The 14826-nt window shown below is 39.4% G+C and overlaps 1 protein-coding gene across 10 annotated transcripts in view; it reads left to right on the plus strand.

The window, feature by feature from the left end:
• CDH8 (cadherin 8) overlaps positions 1 to 14826 on the plus strand; it is a 351388-nt gene that overhangs the window by 193254 nt on the left and 143308 nt on the right. For all 10 annotated transcript variants that reach the window (XM_035725208.1, XM_035725212.1, XM_035725213.1 and 7 more), the window contains 2 exons: positions 2130 to 2317; positions 5684 to 5937. In XM_035725208.1, coding sequence (XP_035581101.1) covers positions 2130 to 2317; positions 5684 to 5937 — 442 coding nt within the window. The remainder of the gene's footprint in view (positions 1 to 2129; positions 2318 to 5683; positions 5938 to 14826) is intronic.

Raw genomic sequence — 14826 nt, forward strand, 5'->3', positions numbered from 1 at the left:
GGCTTGAAAATGGCACATTTGAGGTATCTTTGAGAATTTATCTGCAGAACGAAATTCCAAGGTAGAAAGAACAGAAAGGATGCATTTTCATTAGCAATTTTAGAATTTTTCACTTCTGGCCATGCATAAATCAGATAACAGTGCCACCCTTTTTAACCGGATTATTAAACTGGAGAGTCCTATTTCTCCTGTCTTTTTCCCGGTTCTTTTATTTGCTTTTCAGTGGCCATGATAGTTAAGGCTGTAATATGCAACTCTTCTTTCTCAGAAAATGATTGTTTCAATTCAGCAGTGGAGGTGAGTTTTGAAAGTGTTCCCTTTCCTAGGGGTAATAACTCTAAACTATGATCACACTGATAGAGATGATGAGTGAGCAGAATAGGAATGGATAAGCGTTCCATTTGCTTGGCTTCCCAAGGCTCCTTGATGTAGGACTAACAACAAGGTGAAGCCCCTTGCTGGCTTATTTACTTAATAAGCATACCTAGAGGGATCATCTCAAAACTTACCTGGTATATAAAGTTTGAAGGAAATAGAATCATTATACCAATTATGAGAGATTTGGGAGACTCGTGTTCGACATGTGGATTTTCAGTGCCTACGTTATGGTGAAACTATGTGAAAAACTATTTGAAAAACATTTTTGTTCCCCAGTCCCATAATTTCATGATTCTAAGAGACATTTTTATTTCATCATTAAATAAAAGTGTGTTAGTGCTGGAGGAAAACCTTACCCATCATCTGAAATAATCTTGTTAGATCGGGTAAAATAAGCCTTAGTTTATCCAGGGGACTCAGTGATTGAGTTCTGACTAGAATTAGGTAATGTTCTTCAGATTTAATTTTTCCTTTTGGTTTATAGCTCATCAAATATTTATCTTTTTCCACTTGCAATGGGACTAAAACTTCCTGGTTGTCTTTGAGTTTGGGTTCCCCAGAAACAGGCACTAAGACAAGAATTTGATTATAAATAGTTTATCCTGGAGATGATCCCAGGAATCACCAGTAGGGGAGTGAGGGTATGTGAGAGAGAAGAACAGAGAGCAAGTAAGTACATTGTCAAGCCAGCTACAAGTGTGGGGGACTGGAGCTGTATCCGTTGGGGAAACTCTGAAACACCATAAATAAACAAAAGAGAGGAAATAGCTTGGTGTTACCCTACCAGAGAGGGGAGGAGCCTGGGATTTTATATCCTAAGTTGTGTGAGTCTTTGAGGGCCACTTCTGTGAGGGCATTAATTTTCTCGTAGTTCTGGCCTGACAGGCAGTGGGTAAAATGGGATCTGAAGGCCAGAGAAAAGCCTCAGGCAAAGAAATTCGGGAGTTGGCAGTTAGATGTAGGGCAGGTGTGTCCCGAAGTGGTAATGGCTAGGGGTTATGGTTGCTTCCCTCCACCAGTGAAATGAGTGACACCAATACACCAACTGAAGCGATTTGAGTAACAATGGGACTAATACCACTAATTAGACACGTTTTACTGGCTCCATGGGAGAATAAACGTACACTGTAATTGTATTTTGCCTAGAGAGTTTTGGAAGTAGAATTTCTGGTCTTCAGAGCAGTGAGGACTTTAGTAACAGGAGGGCTGTTTCATGTGTCTGAACAGCTTGCTGCAGGGCACAGCAGAAGTTTAGTAATTGGATTTTATCAAAAATGGTCTACAAGTCTGTAAATATAAAGGTAACTTCAAAAGTGACTTCCAGTGTGTTACACATTGCATCTTTCTGTGCTGAAATTAGCTTAATATTTTATGTTGGGCAACAATGAATATCCCCACGCGCAGCCAGTGTGATTCTATGGCAAATTGGAAAGAACACTCATGTAGACTCACAAACATCCTGATATAACTCTGCTCCAAATATATGTTTGGTAAACATATGGTTGAATAAGTTTCATATCTCAGAAGAGTCTCGGAGAGAGATCACTTCTTCTTCTGGGATCTCTTTGCCTCTGACTCATGTAAAGGATTGTCCATTTTGCAGCAAAAGAGGGATACTTTTGTCTTCCATCACTGTGTTCTTAATGTCTGTGGGTGCTCAGATCAAAGAAAGTACCCAATAAGTATTTGCTAAATGGGTTAGTAAATGAGTGGAATTTGTGCAATGCTCAGTGTTTCTTTCCTTTTCTAAGGTCTGTATCACTTCTCAGTACCAGAAGATGTGGTTCTTGGCACTGCCATAGGGAGGGTGAAAGCCAATGACCAGGATATTGGTGAAAATGCACAGTCATCCTATGACATCATCGATGGAGATGGAACAGCGCTCTTTGAAATCACTTCTGATGCCCAGGCCCAGGATGGCATTATAAGACTAAGAAAGGTAAGCTAAGGAAGGGTTTGTTCATCTTCCAAATACCTCTTTGAAACTTGAGTTTTGAAGTTGACGGGAGTTGGGTGCACTTCTTTAGCTGTGAAAAAGTAGAGTCCTTTTGCACCTCATACCCTTGGTCCCACTTTCTATTTCAGCTAAAGCCATGCCATGGTGTGGCTTGCTTCGCATCTCACCCACCATTTCTCTCTCATCTATGCCCCAGTGTTCTTCCCTAAGCTGAAGGAATTTGCCCAGTTCCTTTCCAGAGCACTCCAGTCACAAAGGGAAGTCAACACTCAGAAGGTAAACTTCAAGCAATGAAGGACATAGATTGGTAGGCTGTTCTTATTCTTTGAAGACATTATTCTGAGGCATATTTTCTATGGTTCTTAAGAGGATTTCCAGCGGGGATAAGATTCAGTTGCCCACAGAGGTGGCAAGTCCAATGGCTTTTAATCCTTCTCTGTATAACTCTCCCCATTTCTGTACTCCTGTTTCCTGGAATGTCTCCACAAAATGCATTGAGGATTCCTAAGTTTTTATTGCAGGCTCTGCTTTCTGGGAAACTCAGAGACAGAAAGAGCCATCCACCTCAGTTGTTCTAGCCAGCTCTAGCACTAGAAGAGTAGGGCCAACCCTACTACCGTTGGATACTCGACACCATGCATCAGAAGTCCAAACATTATGGTAAATGAAGCTCATCTTTGCCTCACTCGTGGGTGTGGGGCTACCATTGGAGAAAGAAATATCTCCAGGAATAGTACAGATAATGTACAGTGATGTGCATCTACTTTTGCCGGCAGCCATTTCTTTTGTGATAGGTGGGAAAAATTCTGTACAGTATTTTCCATATTTGTCTATCATCATGACATTTACATTCAAAAAAATGTGTAGAACGCATTTCATTATTTTGTGAGCATTGGCATTTGCAAGGAAAATACCCTTTTGTCCTCATCATGAGTATTTTTTTCAATATTGTTCTTCATGTCTTTTTCACGAAATAGTACAAATTAATTTCAATTAAATCTGTTGGTTCATGAATAAGAAGATAGATGGCAGAGCACACTGTTGGGAGCAAACAATTCTTCTGTCCTTTTTGCTCAGCATTACATTCATGTGATTCCAAGCTTACTATCTAATTCTCTCTGCTGTGTTACATAGGAATCTGCTTCCAACGCTCATGCTCTTAAAATCCCGCATTGGAGAAATGGTGACAATGGGAACCGGGAGTTTTCTGGATATGCTTTTGTATACAAAATCAATTGTTTAAATTAATTTTGAGGGGAAGACAATGGCTACATTTATTTTAACTCTGTGCTTTCTACCTGGCTTGAGTTTAGGTTAAGAGTTGCAAAGTATTTAAAAACTCATGTTTAAAAGAGAGTACAGTATAATTATACTTGAGTCAATTATTGAATAACCCAGAGACACATTTTCCTTGGCTAATGATTCCTAATGTCATTTTTATTGTTATTATTAACTGCTATCCTTTGCTACCATAAGGTGCTTTTACAAACCGAAGCAATTAGCCGTGTGTTGTAGTTTTATTCACTGTTATTCATAAACACGGAACTATATACTACACATTTTGACAACAAGAAACCCATGTATTTTACTGTAGAGAACAATGTGTAGGGAGTTGTGTTTCTACAATTCATGGGTCTTCTTTTTTGTCTGATAAAATCCTAAGGACACCAGGATGTGTTTGGATACATTGTCATTATGTGGAGCTAAGAAAAATAAACAGAACGGCAATCTGCTATACTTAACAGTGCTTGTGAAGAATTTGAAATTGCAAAATTGTTACAGTAGGGGTGATTGGCAAATTATGAAAATGCTGATGTTGACTCCTCTATTCATAGGTACAGGTGCCTAGTAATTTCAGAATAGGCAGGGAAGTGAGTATCTGGCTTGTTTACTAGAAAATATTTCCCCCAAAAGCCAAAGTACCGTGAGAACTGAATTCAAGTAGATAAAATCAATCCCAAATTTTGAAATAAGAATACATCTTTAAGCTTGTACGGGGGTTCTGAAAGAGTTCACTAATGCCAGGTTGTCTTGCAATTTGTTTTTTAAAAATCTGCATTGCAGGGGTGCCTGGGTGGCTCAGTCGTTAAGCGTCTGACTTCAGCTCAGGTCATGATCCTGGGGTCCTGGGCTCGAGCCCCACATCGGGCTCCCTGCTCGGCGGGAAGCCTGCTTCTCCCTCTCCCACTCCCCCTGCTTGTGTTCCCTCTCTCGCTGTGTCTCTCTCTGTCAAATAAATATATAAAATCTTTAAAAAAAAATCTGCATTGCAGATTTGAAGTTCTGTTCCTTATGAAGAATTGCAGCACACACCTAAATTGTCTCTCTGAACCTTGACAGACTTTTATTCTTGAAAGCTGAAGTGTTATGAGTTGCCAAGACTTGCACTGTAAGGATTCCGATACAGATGGGCATCTGAGTGTTTAGGGGAACTATTTCATTCTCCCTACTTCTGTTTACTTAGGTCATTAGCTGAGGACTCAGGGGCTTTTAAAGGAATGAGGTATTAATGTGTCAGAAATATTGTCAGTAATGGTGCAATGAGGTAATTTCAAATTGCTTTTAAGTGGTCGGTAGAGGTACAGCCAAACCTAGTTATCTATCTATCTATATATATATTGCTTTCACCCTTCCTTCTTCTAAATATAAACAGATAAATATGCGTCTGCATACATATTTCCTTATATGGCCACCTGTTTCATGGCCCTGAACTTATAATAGAGACCTTCTAAGAATACCCTAAAAAATAATAAACCTCATAAACCTCATTTTAACCACATGATCAGTAGAACAGCGGTGCTTTTGGAAGTGAAATAAGAAAACACTCTTTGTTGGGATCAGTGCTAAATTATGCTTTATAATGTCTCCTTGGACTAAACAATGATTATTTCTAGTTTTTTACATTTCACACACTGTTGCAGAAATGATAAAATATTCTTCCCAGATAGAGATTGTGTTCGATGCCGCCTTATCTCCTACCAGCAGAGGCCCGATTAACCGGCTGATTGGTATGCAGGTCATGCCACCACTAGTAAAATTTTATTATGACTCTGAAGTGAAATTTTGATGGCACAATTCATGACTGTGAATATTTTGTGAATTCCAAGTGAAATGAGCAAAACAAAGCAAAACAATAGGAGATTAGATTCACTGAGCTTGTATAATAAACAGATATCAATAAATGCCTGTAAAATTTACAGGTTGAATCTGAGGGAATGGAGAGTGAGCCCATTAAGGCTCACAAATGGGCTTAAATGCACATAACTATCATCCATCAGCATTATTCTCATTTGTTCTTGCTGCTGTGGTCATTAGTGAGAAATATTCATCTTTGTCATTTCTTAACAGCCTCTGGACTTTGAGACCAAAAAATCCTATACGCTGAAGGTAGAGGCGGCCAATGTCCATATTGACCCACGTTTCAGCGGCAGGGGGCCCTTTAAAGACACGGCAACGGTCAAAATCGTTGTTGAGGATGCTGACGAGCCTCCTGTCTTCTCTTCGCCAACTTACCTCCTTGAAGTTCATGAAAATGCTGCTCTAAACTCCGTGATTGGGCAAGTGACTGCTCGTGACCCCGATATCACCTCCAGTCCTATAAGGTATTTCTTTTTCAGAAGGTGTACAGGCTATATTAAATGATAAGCACATCAGTACAAAATGCAGTTATGTGTACATTCTGTGTGGCTGCCTTTGGTAGCATGCTCACATGACTGAGGAATTCTGGTCAACACAATATGTGTGTGCATGTGCATGCATGCACACACAGGCACGCGTGTCCTTACACGCCTCCTCAAAGCTACATACGGTACCCAGAGCCAGGAATATCAAGGTGAATAAAGCTATTGCAGCTTTCAGAGAACTCACTGAAAATGCAAAATTGCATACATTCTGCAGTGCCTCTGAGTGGATCTTTTATATTTTCTCTGCTTGATTGTGTATTTGGTTTTTTTTCCTAATGTTGGGCAGGTATTGCTGGTTTTCTTTCTTTTTTGACAGTTAAGTGAAGTATATATAAAGATTTTAGGGGCATGAGACTACTGTCTCAGTGCATTAAGAGGCCCTGTCTTATTTCTGTGTTTGGTGTTTGGCTTTGAAATTATTTTCTTATCACTTCATGGACATTTCTGATAGGTCAGCATCTCTGGATTGGTGCCTTTTAGAAAAGATCTTTCTCTTCCATTAAAAAAAAAATGGAAGTACTTTCCTTGCTCAGAACTTTTTCCCAAGATGAAATAATCCTTTATTAAAGTTTTTCTGCCTTTTTTAGAAATGAGGCTCAATTTTTTTTTTCTTTTGAGCTGTGTACATCTTTTCTCTTTTGCCAGTCATCCAAATGACAGTACAGGTGCTCAAGCTAAATAGCTTGCTTCCGAAAGAACACTGAAAATCTATAACTTGTACACTGGGCTCCAAGGGTGAAGTGTTGGCTAATGATGTGTTTGAGTGTGGATTTCAAATATTGTCTTAGAAATATTTGTCAGGAGAGAGAGAGAGAGAGAAAGGGAGGGAGAGATGGAGGAAGACGGTTTTAAAGAATTGTCCATTTAATCTGTGAGTTAGATGTCAGTTGATCCCAATTTATTGAATGGATATGCTTCCAGCTACTTTAATTAAGGAAACTCTGGCCAGGTGAACTTTCTGGAAGTTCTATTTATTCACTTCTTTTTTATGTACTAAACTCCCATTGCTCATAAGGGTATTGAAACTGTGAGTCTACAGTTGAAACCCTTAGAATAGTCAGTGCCCCAGATAATTTTAGTTAGGGCAAAAAAAATCTTTCTTTTTAGATCCAGAAAAGCTGGTTTTAATACAAGCCACTTCAAAACTCTTGATAATGTAGAATGTATCCCAGAAGGATTAAAAAAAAAAAAAAAGTTTCCCTCAAAAGAGCCCAACCTCTAAGAAGGTAAAATCCCACTTGAGGTTTTGAAAAATGGTCAGTTGTCCATTCTCAGTTCTAAAGAAGTCCAGCAAGCCATAGCCATACAGAATGCCCATATTTGCCTAAGGGAACTGTGTCTCTCAAAGGACCAGGTGTTGAATACAAGGACAGTAAGTATCCAGAAAACTATATGTACGTGGTCATCCATTTTCTGACTACATGTTGAAGTTATGAAATGGCTGTACATTGAAATGCTGATTTATACATATGGGCAATGATATCTGTTGAATAACGAGTCTGTCCGGTTTTATGTTACTGCATTTTCTTTGAAAGAACACAGACAGGAGCAATTGCCACTTTCCTCGCATCTCCAAGCGTGAGACCGAATGAAGGCAGTGAGTAAGATGGGTTCAACTGAGTGACAGGGCCAGTTTTAACACTTGATTTGACAAGAGTTTTGCTCGTTTCAGCAAGGAACACACAAAGGGCTCAGGAGTATGCCAAGCCAGGGGCCCGTAGGGAAAGGGGGGTTCAGATATTGGGGCAATCTTGTATAAACTCCAAACACGGAACGCATAGTGGCAGTGGGAACAGACTTCCAACAGATCTGTACTTCTGAAACAGAGACATGGTCTTAATCGGCTAGAGATGAGGGCTGAAGAACTTGTCATGCCCTAGTGATGGCAACCGTCAGCTTGCCGAACTGGTTAAAAATCCAGGTTTCTGGTTGCTCACATATTTTTGCACATTTTGTGATCTTTCCATTTACTGATGCAAACATGGAGATTTGCTGATACTATTTCCAGTACCCAGGGAATCCAGTGATGATTGTCATTGTAGTTAATTATTATTGTTATTTTTGTTATTACTTGTGCTTTGAATTTATTTTATTTTTTTAGAGAGAGAGGCGGGGAGGGGCAGAGGGAGAGAGAGAAGCTCAAGTACACTCCACACCCAGCTCGGAGCCTGATGCAGGGCTCAATCTCAAGACCCCGAGATCATGACCTGAGCTGAAATGAAGAGTCGGACGCTGAACCCACAGAGCCTCCCAGGCGCCCCAAATTCTTAACACTGCTTTGAAAAGCAGGTGTAGAGGAAGCTTTAAACTGCTTAGCAACAACTGCCCAACTTAGGAGTGTTTTGTTTTCAGGCAAGCTAAAGGGGATTTGAGGCTGTGTTACCAGGAGAGATGGACAGATAAAATAGCATCCGATGACACGGACATATCTGTGCCACTGATAGATTTCAAGCAAGTGCTTGTTCCTTGGCATCTGGTCCCACCCAAAGAAGGGGTGAATACTGTTTCAAAGCATTTTACAACAGGGCTCTGATGTCCGTGTGATTCAGAAGGCAAGTCCCACACAGGTCTGAATGCAGGGGTATTGGCTGCATGGAATGAGAATGTAAGAATCATCAGCTGCATGTTTCAGCACCTGTTCCACTTTTCTGCAGTTTTTGCCTCCCGCTGCCCTGTCCCCTCCCACAACCCCACTTCATTGGGTTATGGAGAGCAGCTTTCCTCTCTCTTGGCACAATCGGTTAATTTGAGTAGAAAATTAAATTTCCTGACCAGCCGGAGCAATGCATGGTTCCTTATGAGTCTAGCAGACAGATTTAGAGCCATTTAACCTTTTTAAACAGAACTAGAGGACACAGATATTCAGGGAATTACTGAGTAACAAATAGCTATGCATTACTGTCTCTTTAGAACTGTTGTATTTCATATGCTGACAAGAATATGCCCATCTTTTAGGGGGATGTTTACTCTGTCATGCAGCAAGAAATAGGCATTTATTGTGGCATTTGCCATGTTAAAATATGCAGTCATTTATTGGTTGGTCAACTTCCCATAAGACTCAACTTCTTTTGAGAGCACATTGTCAAGCTGGAAATAGCATGTATTTTAAAATTCTTATACTTAGACCTGTATCAATAACAATACCTATAACTCTATCTGAAACTTCATCTTTGCCTGTATATCCCCTTTCAGGGGAAAATAGACAGTGACATTGAGGGTCTTGTCTTCTCCCTTCCAGGAACATTAATTAAACATTTGCTACTTTTTTCAGTGCTATATGTCTCTCAGTAATATCGAATAATGTTGGGTAAATTATTTAAAAAAATGTTATAATTTTGAACTTATGCAAACTAAAGTTCAAATTCACTAGCCGGTCTCTGGAATTCTCTGAGACGCTGTCTCTTCATCTGTATTTTGGGATAATATCATGTCCCTCTCAGGGCTACTGAAATAATGAAGTTACTGAATTTAAAAAATGTAGTAGCTATTAATTAGCATTGCTAGTTAATAAAGCCACCATCGATGTATATCGTAAATGCAAATGAAAAACCCAGTGCTTATTTTAACAGAGATTCTTCTCCTAAAGGTTGCTGACTGTGCAGCATTATCTGTTTTTCCTGTAACAGTTACTGGCTAAATAGTTTAATTCACCTCAGTTAGCGTAATTTGCCCCTGTTACTGCTGTGAATATTGTTACTGGTGAGTGCTCAGTATGTGGCAAGGATGTGCTAAATGTAGTCATTTCATTCCTTAACACCTCTATACGATGACATACTCATTACCTCAACTTAACAGATGGGGAAACTATGGGTAAAAAGCCTAAATTGCTGAGTATCACACAGATAATCAAGAGTGGAACTGTGATGCATATCTAGGTTTTTTTTTTGACAACACAATGCCTATCCTCTGTCTCTCTGCCACACTTTCTTACCCTGTGATCTCAGTGACTTCAGCTGTGTCTCTGCTTGTTGGAACAGCTTAGCAGGACCAATTGTAATTGAAATCATAAACTACTCATTCTCTAAATGGCCTCATTCCATTTGGGAGGCATACCAAGAAGGAAAGAAAATATCCTAGGTCTGTGGAATTAACCAGAGCATGGATGGAATGCTCCTTGCTCATTAGTCCAACCCCTTTGTATGGGTTTTGTTACTATTGGCTGTAAACCCAATTGTGATTAAGGAGGTAAAAGAAGAAACAATCTTCTAACAATAGCATAAATCAGACATTGTGCTAAGTTCCTATTATGTATCATTTCACTTATTTTTCATAAAAGATGCTGTGAAGTCAGTATGATTTTAGTTTTATGGAGAAGGAAGCGGAAGCTCTAAAAGGATGAGTTCCTGTGTATGGTCATACAGTACGGAGTGCAGGGCCGGGATTTAAACCTAAATTTCTTCTTACCATTGACTATCATGCCTGTGCATGCTTTGCTATGTTCTGGCATTTTGCATGAGGAGTGGGATGATGACAATTCATTATTTACTGAGCCCATCCTTTGTGACAGACACTTTGAAATGCTCTTACGTGCAGTTAACTGTTAATATGTAAGGTAAAAAATTCTTAGCACAGACTAAGTGTTAAAATATACTCCAGTGCCTTCATGTTAACCTGCTGTGGTTCATTTTTTTCCTTTTAATCAATTTATTTCAAGTGTGTATTTCGTATTAGCATGGTGTTGACATGACATGTGATTGTTGTTTTTAGGTAGTTGCTTCCTATTTCTTTCAGAGCATTCACCTTGAATAAGACTACATGAGCTGCTTAAAATAAAAGTGGGGATGATGGCCATTCAGCAGGCAGAGTAGAGTGACACATGATCATGGTAGCCACAGTGCTCTGTTGTCCTAATTCCTCTCCTGAATGTAAGTGCCCACTCAACATAAGAGATTGCATTTTGTTCTTCCTATTTGAACTCAGGCGTTTTTATAATTCACTGCAGTTATCTGGCTTGCTGTTAATGAGCTCTTTTCCTAAAAATACTCTCCTTACATTCCTGATGTCCAGTGATACAAAAGTGGGAATATTCCACACTGTTGAGAACCTGGCATTAATTTAGAGGGTAGACTGTATATCGATTGACTCTCTCCTCAGTCTTATACTAACTCCCCTATTTGGTAAGAACCTAGTTTTTGTCTGTTTTAATTTAATTTTATTTATTATTTGCATTATTGTTTTGGTGATAAGAACATTTTACATGAGCTCTACCCTTTAACAGATTTTTAGGTGCACAATATAATATTGTTAACTCTAGGCACAATGTTGTACGGCACCTTTCCAGAACTTAACCATCTTGTGTAACTGAAACTTAAACCCAGTGATTAGCGACTTCCCATTTCCCCCTTCCCCCAGCCCCTGGCAACCACCATTCTGTGCTTTTATGAATTTGACCATTTTAGATTATCTCCTGTAAGTAGAATCATGTGGTATTTGTCCTTCCATGACTGGCTTATTTCACTTAGCATGATGTTCTCCAGGTTCATGTCTGTTGTGGTGCAGTATAGAAATTCCTTCTTTTTAAGGCTGAACAGTATCCCATTCTATCTATATACCACATTTTCTTTATTCATTCATCTGTTGATTGTCGTGTAGGTTGTTCCCCATCTTGGCTAATGTAAAGAGTGCTGCAACAAACATAGGAGTGCTAATTGCTCTTCAAGATCCTGTTTCGATTGTCTTGGGTAAATACCCAGAAGTGAGATTCCCAGATCATATGGTAATTCTATTGTAAATTATTATTTAGGAATTCCCATACTGTTTTCCATAGGGGCTTCACTTCTTTGCATTCTCGCCAACAGTGTGCAAATATCTGGTGCAAAGACTGAGTCCTTTTAAAATAATTAAAACTTGGTCATTTAGTTTCTGCACACTCTTAGCCAGATGAAAGTTTGATTGTCTCCCAATTCAGAAGTACCAACTCTTCAAATCATTGTTCCAGAAAACTTACTGTACTTGCTAATTCAACTACCAGTAGTTAATGTGTCAGTTAAGTCATACATTCATTTAGTCAGATAGCTGTTCATTCATTCACACACACACACACACACACGTGTGTGTGTTATAGGATTTATTTATTTCGTTATACAACTAATATCAGTGTAACTCAGGTTTTTCTAGGTAATTTCTGTAAAGACAAAGCCTCTGCCCTCCTGGACCTTATTCTACAGTGGGGAGGGTGGCTGAATAGCCATGGAAAACCCAAGCTCTTCGTATTTATCTAATTAGATACATGCTCTCTAAAAATGATAAATAAGTTAGATTATGGAACCTGAGGGTCACATGGAGGAGGAAGTTTCCTGGTTTCATGGTGAATTTGAATAGAAGCAACCACAGATACCCAATGATGCCAAGGTGGAACTATCTCATACTATAGAGAACCTAATATTAATTTGGATAGGGGACTGTGTGTATATAATTTTTTTCTCTCATCCTCTCTTCCTCTATTTCTCTAAAGAAATGCTTTGGGTAGAAAAGGGCTCCTTTTTCTCCTTAGAGGAGTAATAAATAATATGTGATGCAGGGACCTTAGAATCCTGGGACTAGCAGAACCAGATAATATTATTTATTAAAGCAGTTAGGGCAACCAGTGGAACAATTAGAGGCAAAAAGCTGAAAACTTGTAGATGGAATTTTTGATACTAGAAGTGCGTGCGAGAAAATGTAAAATGGTTTCTTTAGGCATAATAACAAAAGCTAGAATGAAATTAAGCAGTGAGAAAGAAACAGTTGGAGTTCAGTGAAATATAATAACTGATTCATAACTAAGGGGTTTATTTCATTATAAGTGGCTCTAAATAGCAATCTTCACTTGCACTGGCTCCAAATTGCATCTTCCTATAAATTTTCCATATAGAGGCTGCAAACCAATGTTTAGCAAAACATTTTTTATAACATAAAAGTGCATTTATGCCTGTTAAATTTGAAAAATAGATACACACCGCCTTTCTCCAAGAGCGGCATCTCCCTATGTTCAAAGGGACACTATTGGGATTAAAGACATTGTGGCCAGATCAATTTGAACTGAAATTTCTTCGCACTAGGACTTCGTAGGTGTGTTAATTTGCTAAAGTGCATTGCGCTTTTTAAGAAAGAGAAAACATAAGCAGCACATTCAATCTTTGAACTTCACGTAGTTTTGCAGAGCATCTGGAGCATACGGTGTGAGGGAGGACACTCACGCTCTCATGCTGGTCTGTGCTCTAGATTCGAATGCATTGAGCATTGCAAGTATCACAATACTTATTCCTCTATGTGTAACAGGATATGCATCTTTTTTGTTACTATATAAGTCTCCATCCCCCCTCCACCACCTTTTTTCTTTCTGTAGGACCTACTTAAGAGAGACTCATGAGTTTAGTGAATACTTCGGCTCTATTACCTTAAGCCAGGGGTCATTAAACTATGTAGCCTGTGTGCCAAATCTGGCTTACCACATTTTTTTAAATGAACTTTTATTGGAACACAACCATCCTCATTCTTTTATGCCCTACAACTGCAGAGTTGAGTAGCTGTGACAGAGAGTGTATGGCCTGCAAAGCCTAAAATATTTACTTGACAAAAACGTTTGCCAACCCCTACCCTAGACTAATAGGGGTTTGGATTTTCATCAGTAATTTGAACAGTTGGCTCCCATATCATTCCACGATCTTATGCTGTCTCAGAAACTCCCTAAAGATAATATATATATATATATATATATATATATATATGTTTTAAACCTGTAGCAGCCAGAGAAATTCTTTGTATGAGACTCCAGCTCTATGTGATGGGAATTGGCATCTCCCAAGCTTTCCTGAGAGCCCTTGGGACATTAGGGACCAATGTCCCTCATGGGGCCCATGGCAGGATATACTCATGTTGAGTCTGCCAGAAAAGTTTGGTTTTGTTTAGTGTAGCTTTGGGGCCCATCCCCATAACTACCTTACAGGCTGTGAAAGGGCATCCTGAAAAATGCTGTGATGCTTACCTGCTTGGAGTGAGGAATTTGCTTGTTTCTTGCATGAGTTTGTTACAGAACCCCATTTTTTTCTCCATTCTCCAGACCTCAGTAATGAATGACTACAATACTGGGTTTTTAGAATTCAGGCCGGAGACTGCCTTAGCCAAACCCTGGTCTCTGCATTTCGGGGTGTTGGTAAATTCTCTGAGTAGCAGTATTTCTGTATCTAGAAAATATAAGATGGCATGAAGTAGAAATTCACTTGGAAGAGACTTGCTGTAATATGTTCAACCATCTCTAACATGTATTCTCCAGTGAGAGTTGATATATTCAGTGAGTGATACTGGAAATAATCTGTGGATCTTCATTCATGCTTATTTAGTATTTTAGTATAGTGCTCTTCACATGTATCTCATTTATACTTCATTACATTAATTCTATGAATTACACATATTCTATGTGCATTAAACAAGTTGTTACAGGTTGTTTTCCTTGGGAGTCGATGGGAGTCTGAAGTACAGGATGTTTGTTAGGAATGGAAGGAGACAAAAAGCAGAATATGCCGGGGGAGAAATCTAACAGCATCACAGTCCCTGCAAAACCTTGGCCCAACCCACTGGGTCTCTCTGGAAGGAGTGTTGATCATCAGAGGAGTCCTGCCTCATGCCAGAAGGGCCTTTATCCCTCTGCTTGCTTAATCTCCAGATAAACTCTGGAGCATAGGCTCTGAGATTCTAGGGAGTGGAAAGCGGAAGACTGTCTGCTGACCCTTCCGCACACAGCTCAGGCATCCTTCCTCAAAGGAAGATCTGCACAGCGTATCTTCATGTCAATCATGGATCAGAGCTCTGAGCCTCTTCATTAGGGAA

This window comes from Zalophus californianus, chromosome 17 (genome assembly GCF_009762305.2).
Source record: "Zalophus californianus isolate mZalCal1 chromosome 17, mZalCal1.pri.v2, whole genome shotgun sequence".
In the NCBI taxonomy this organism is placed as follows: Eukaryota; Metazoa; Chordata; class Mammalia; order Carnivora; family Otariidae; genus Zalophus; species Zalophus californianus.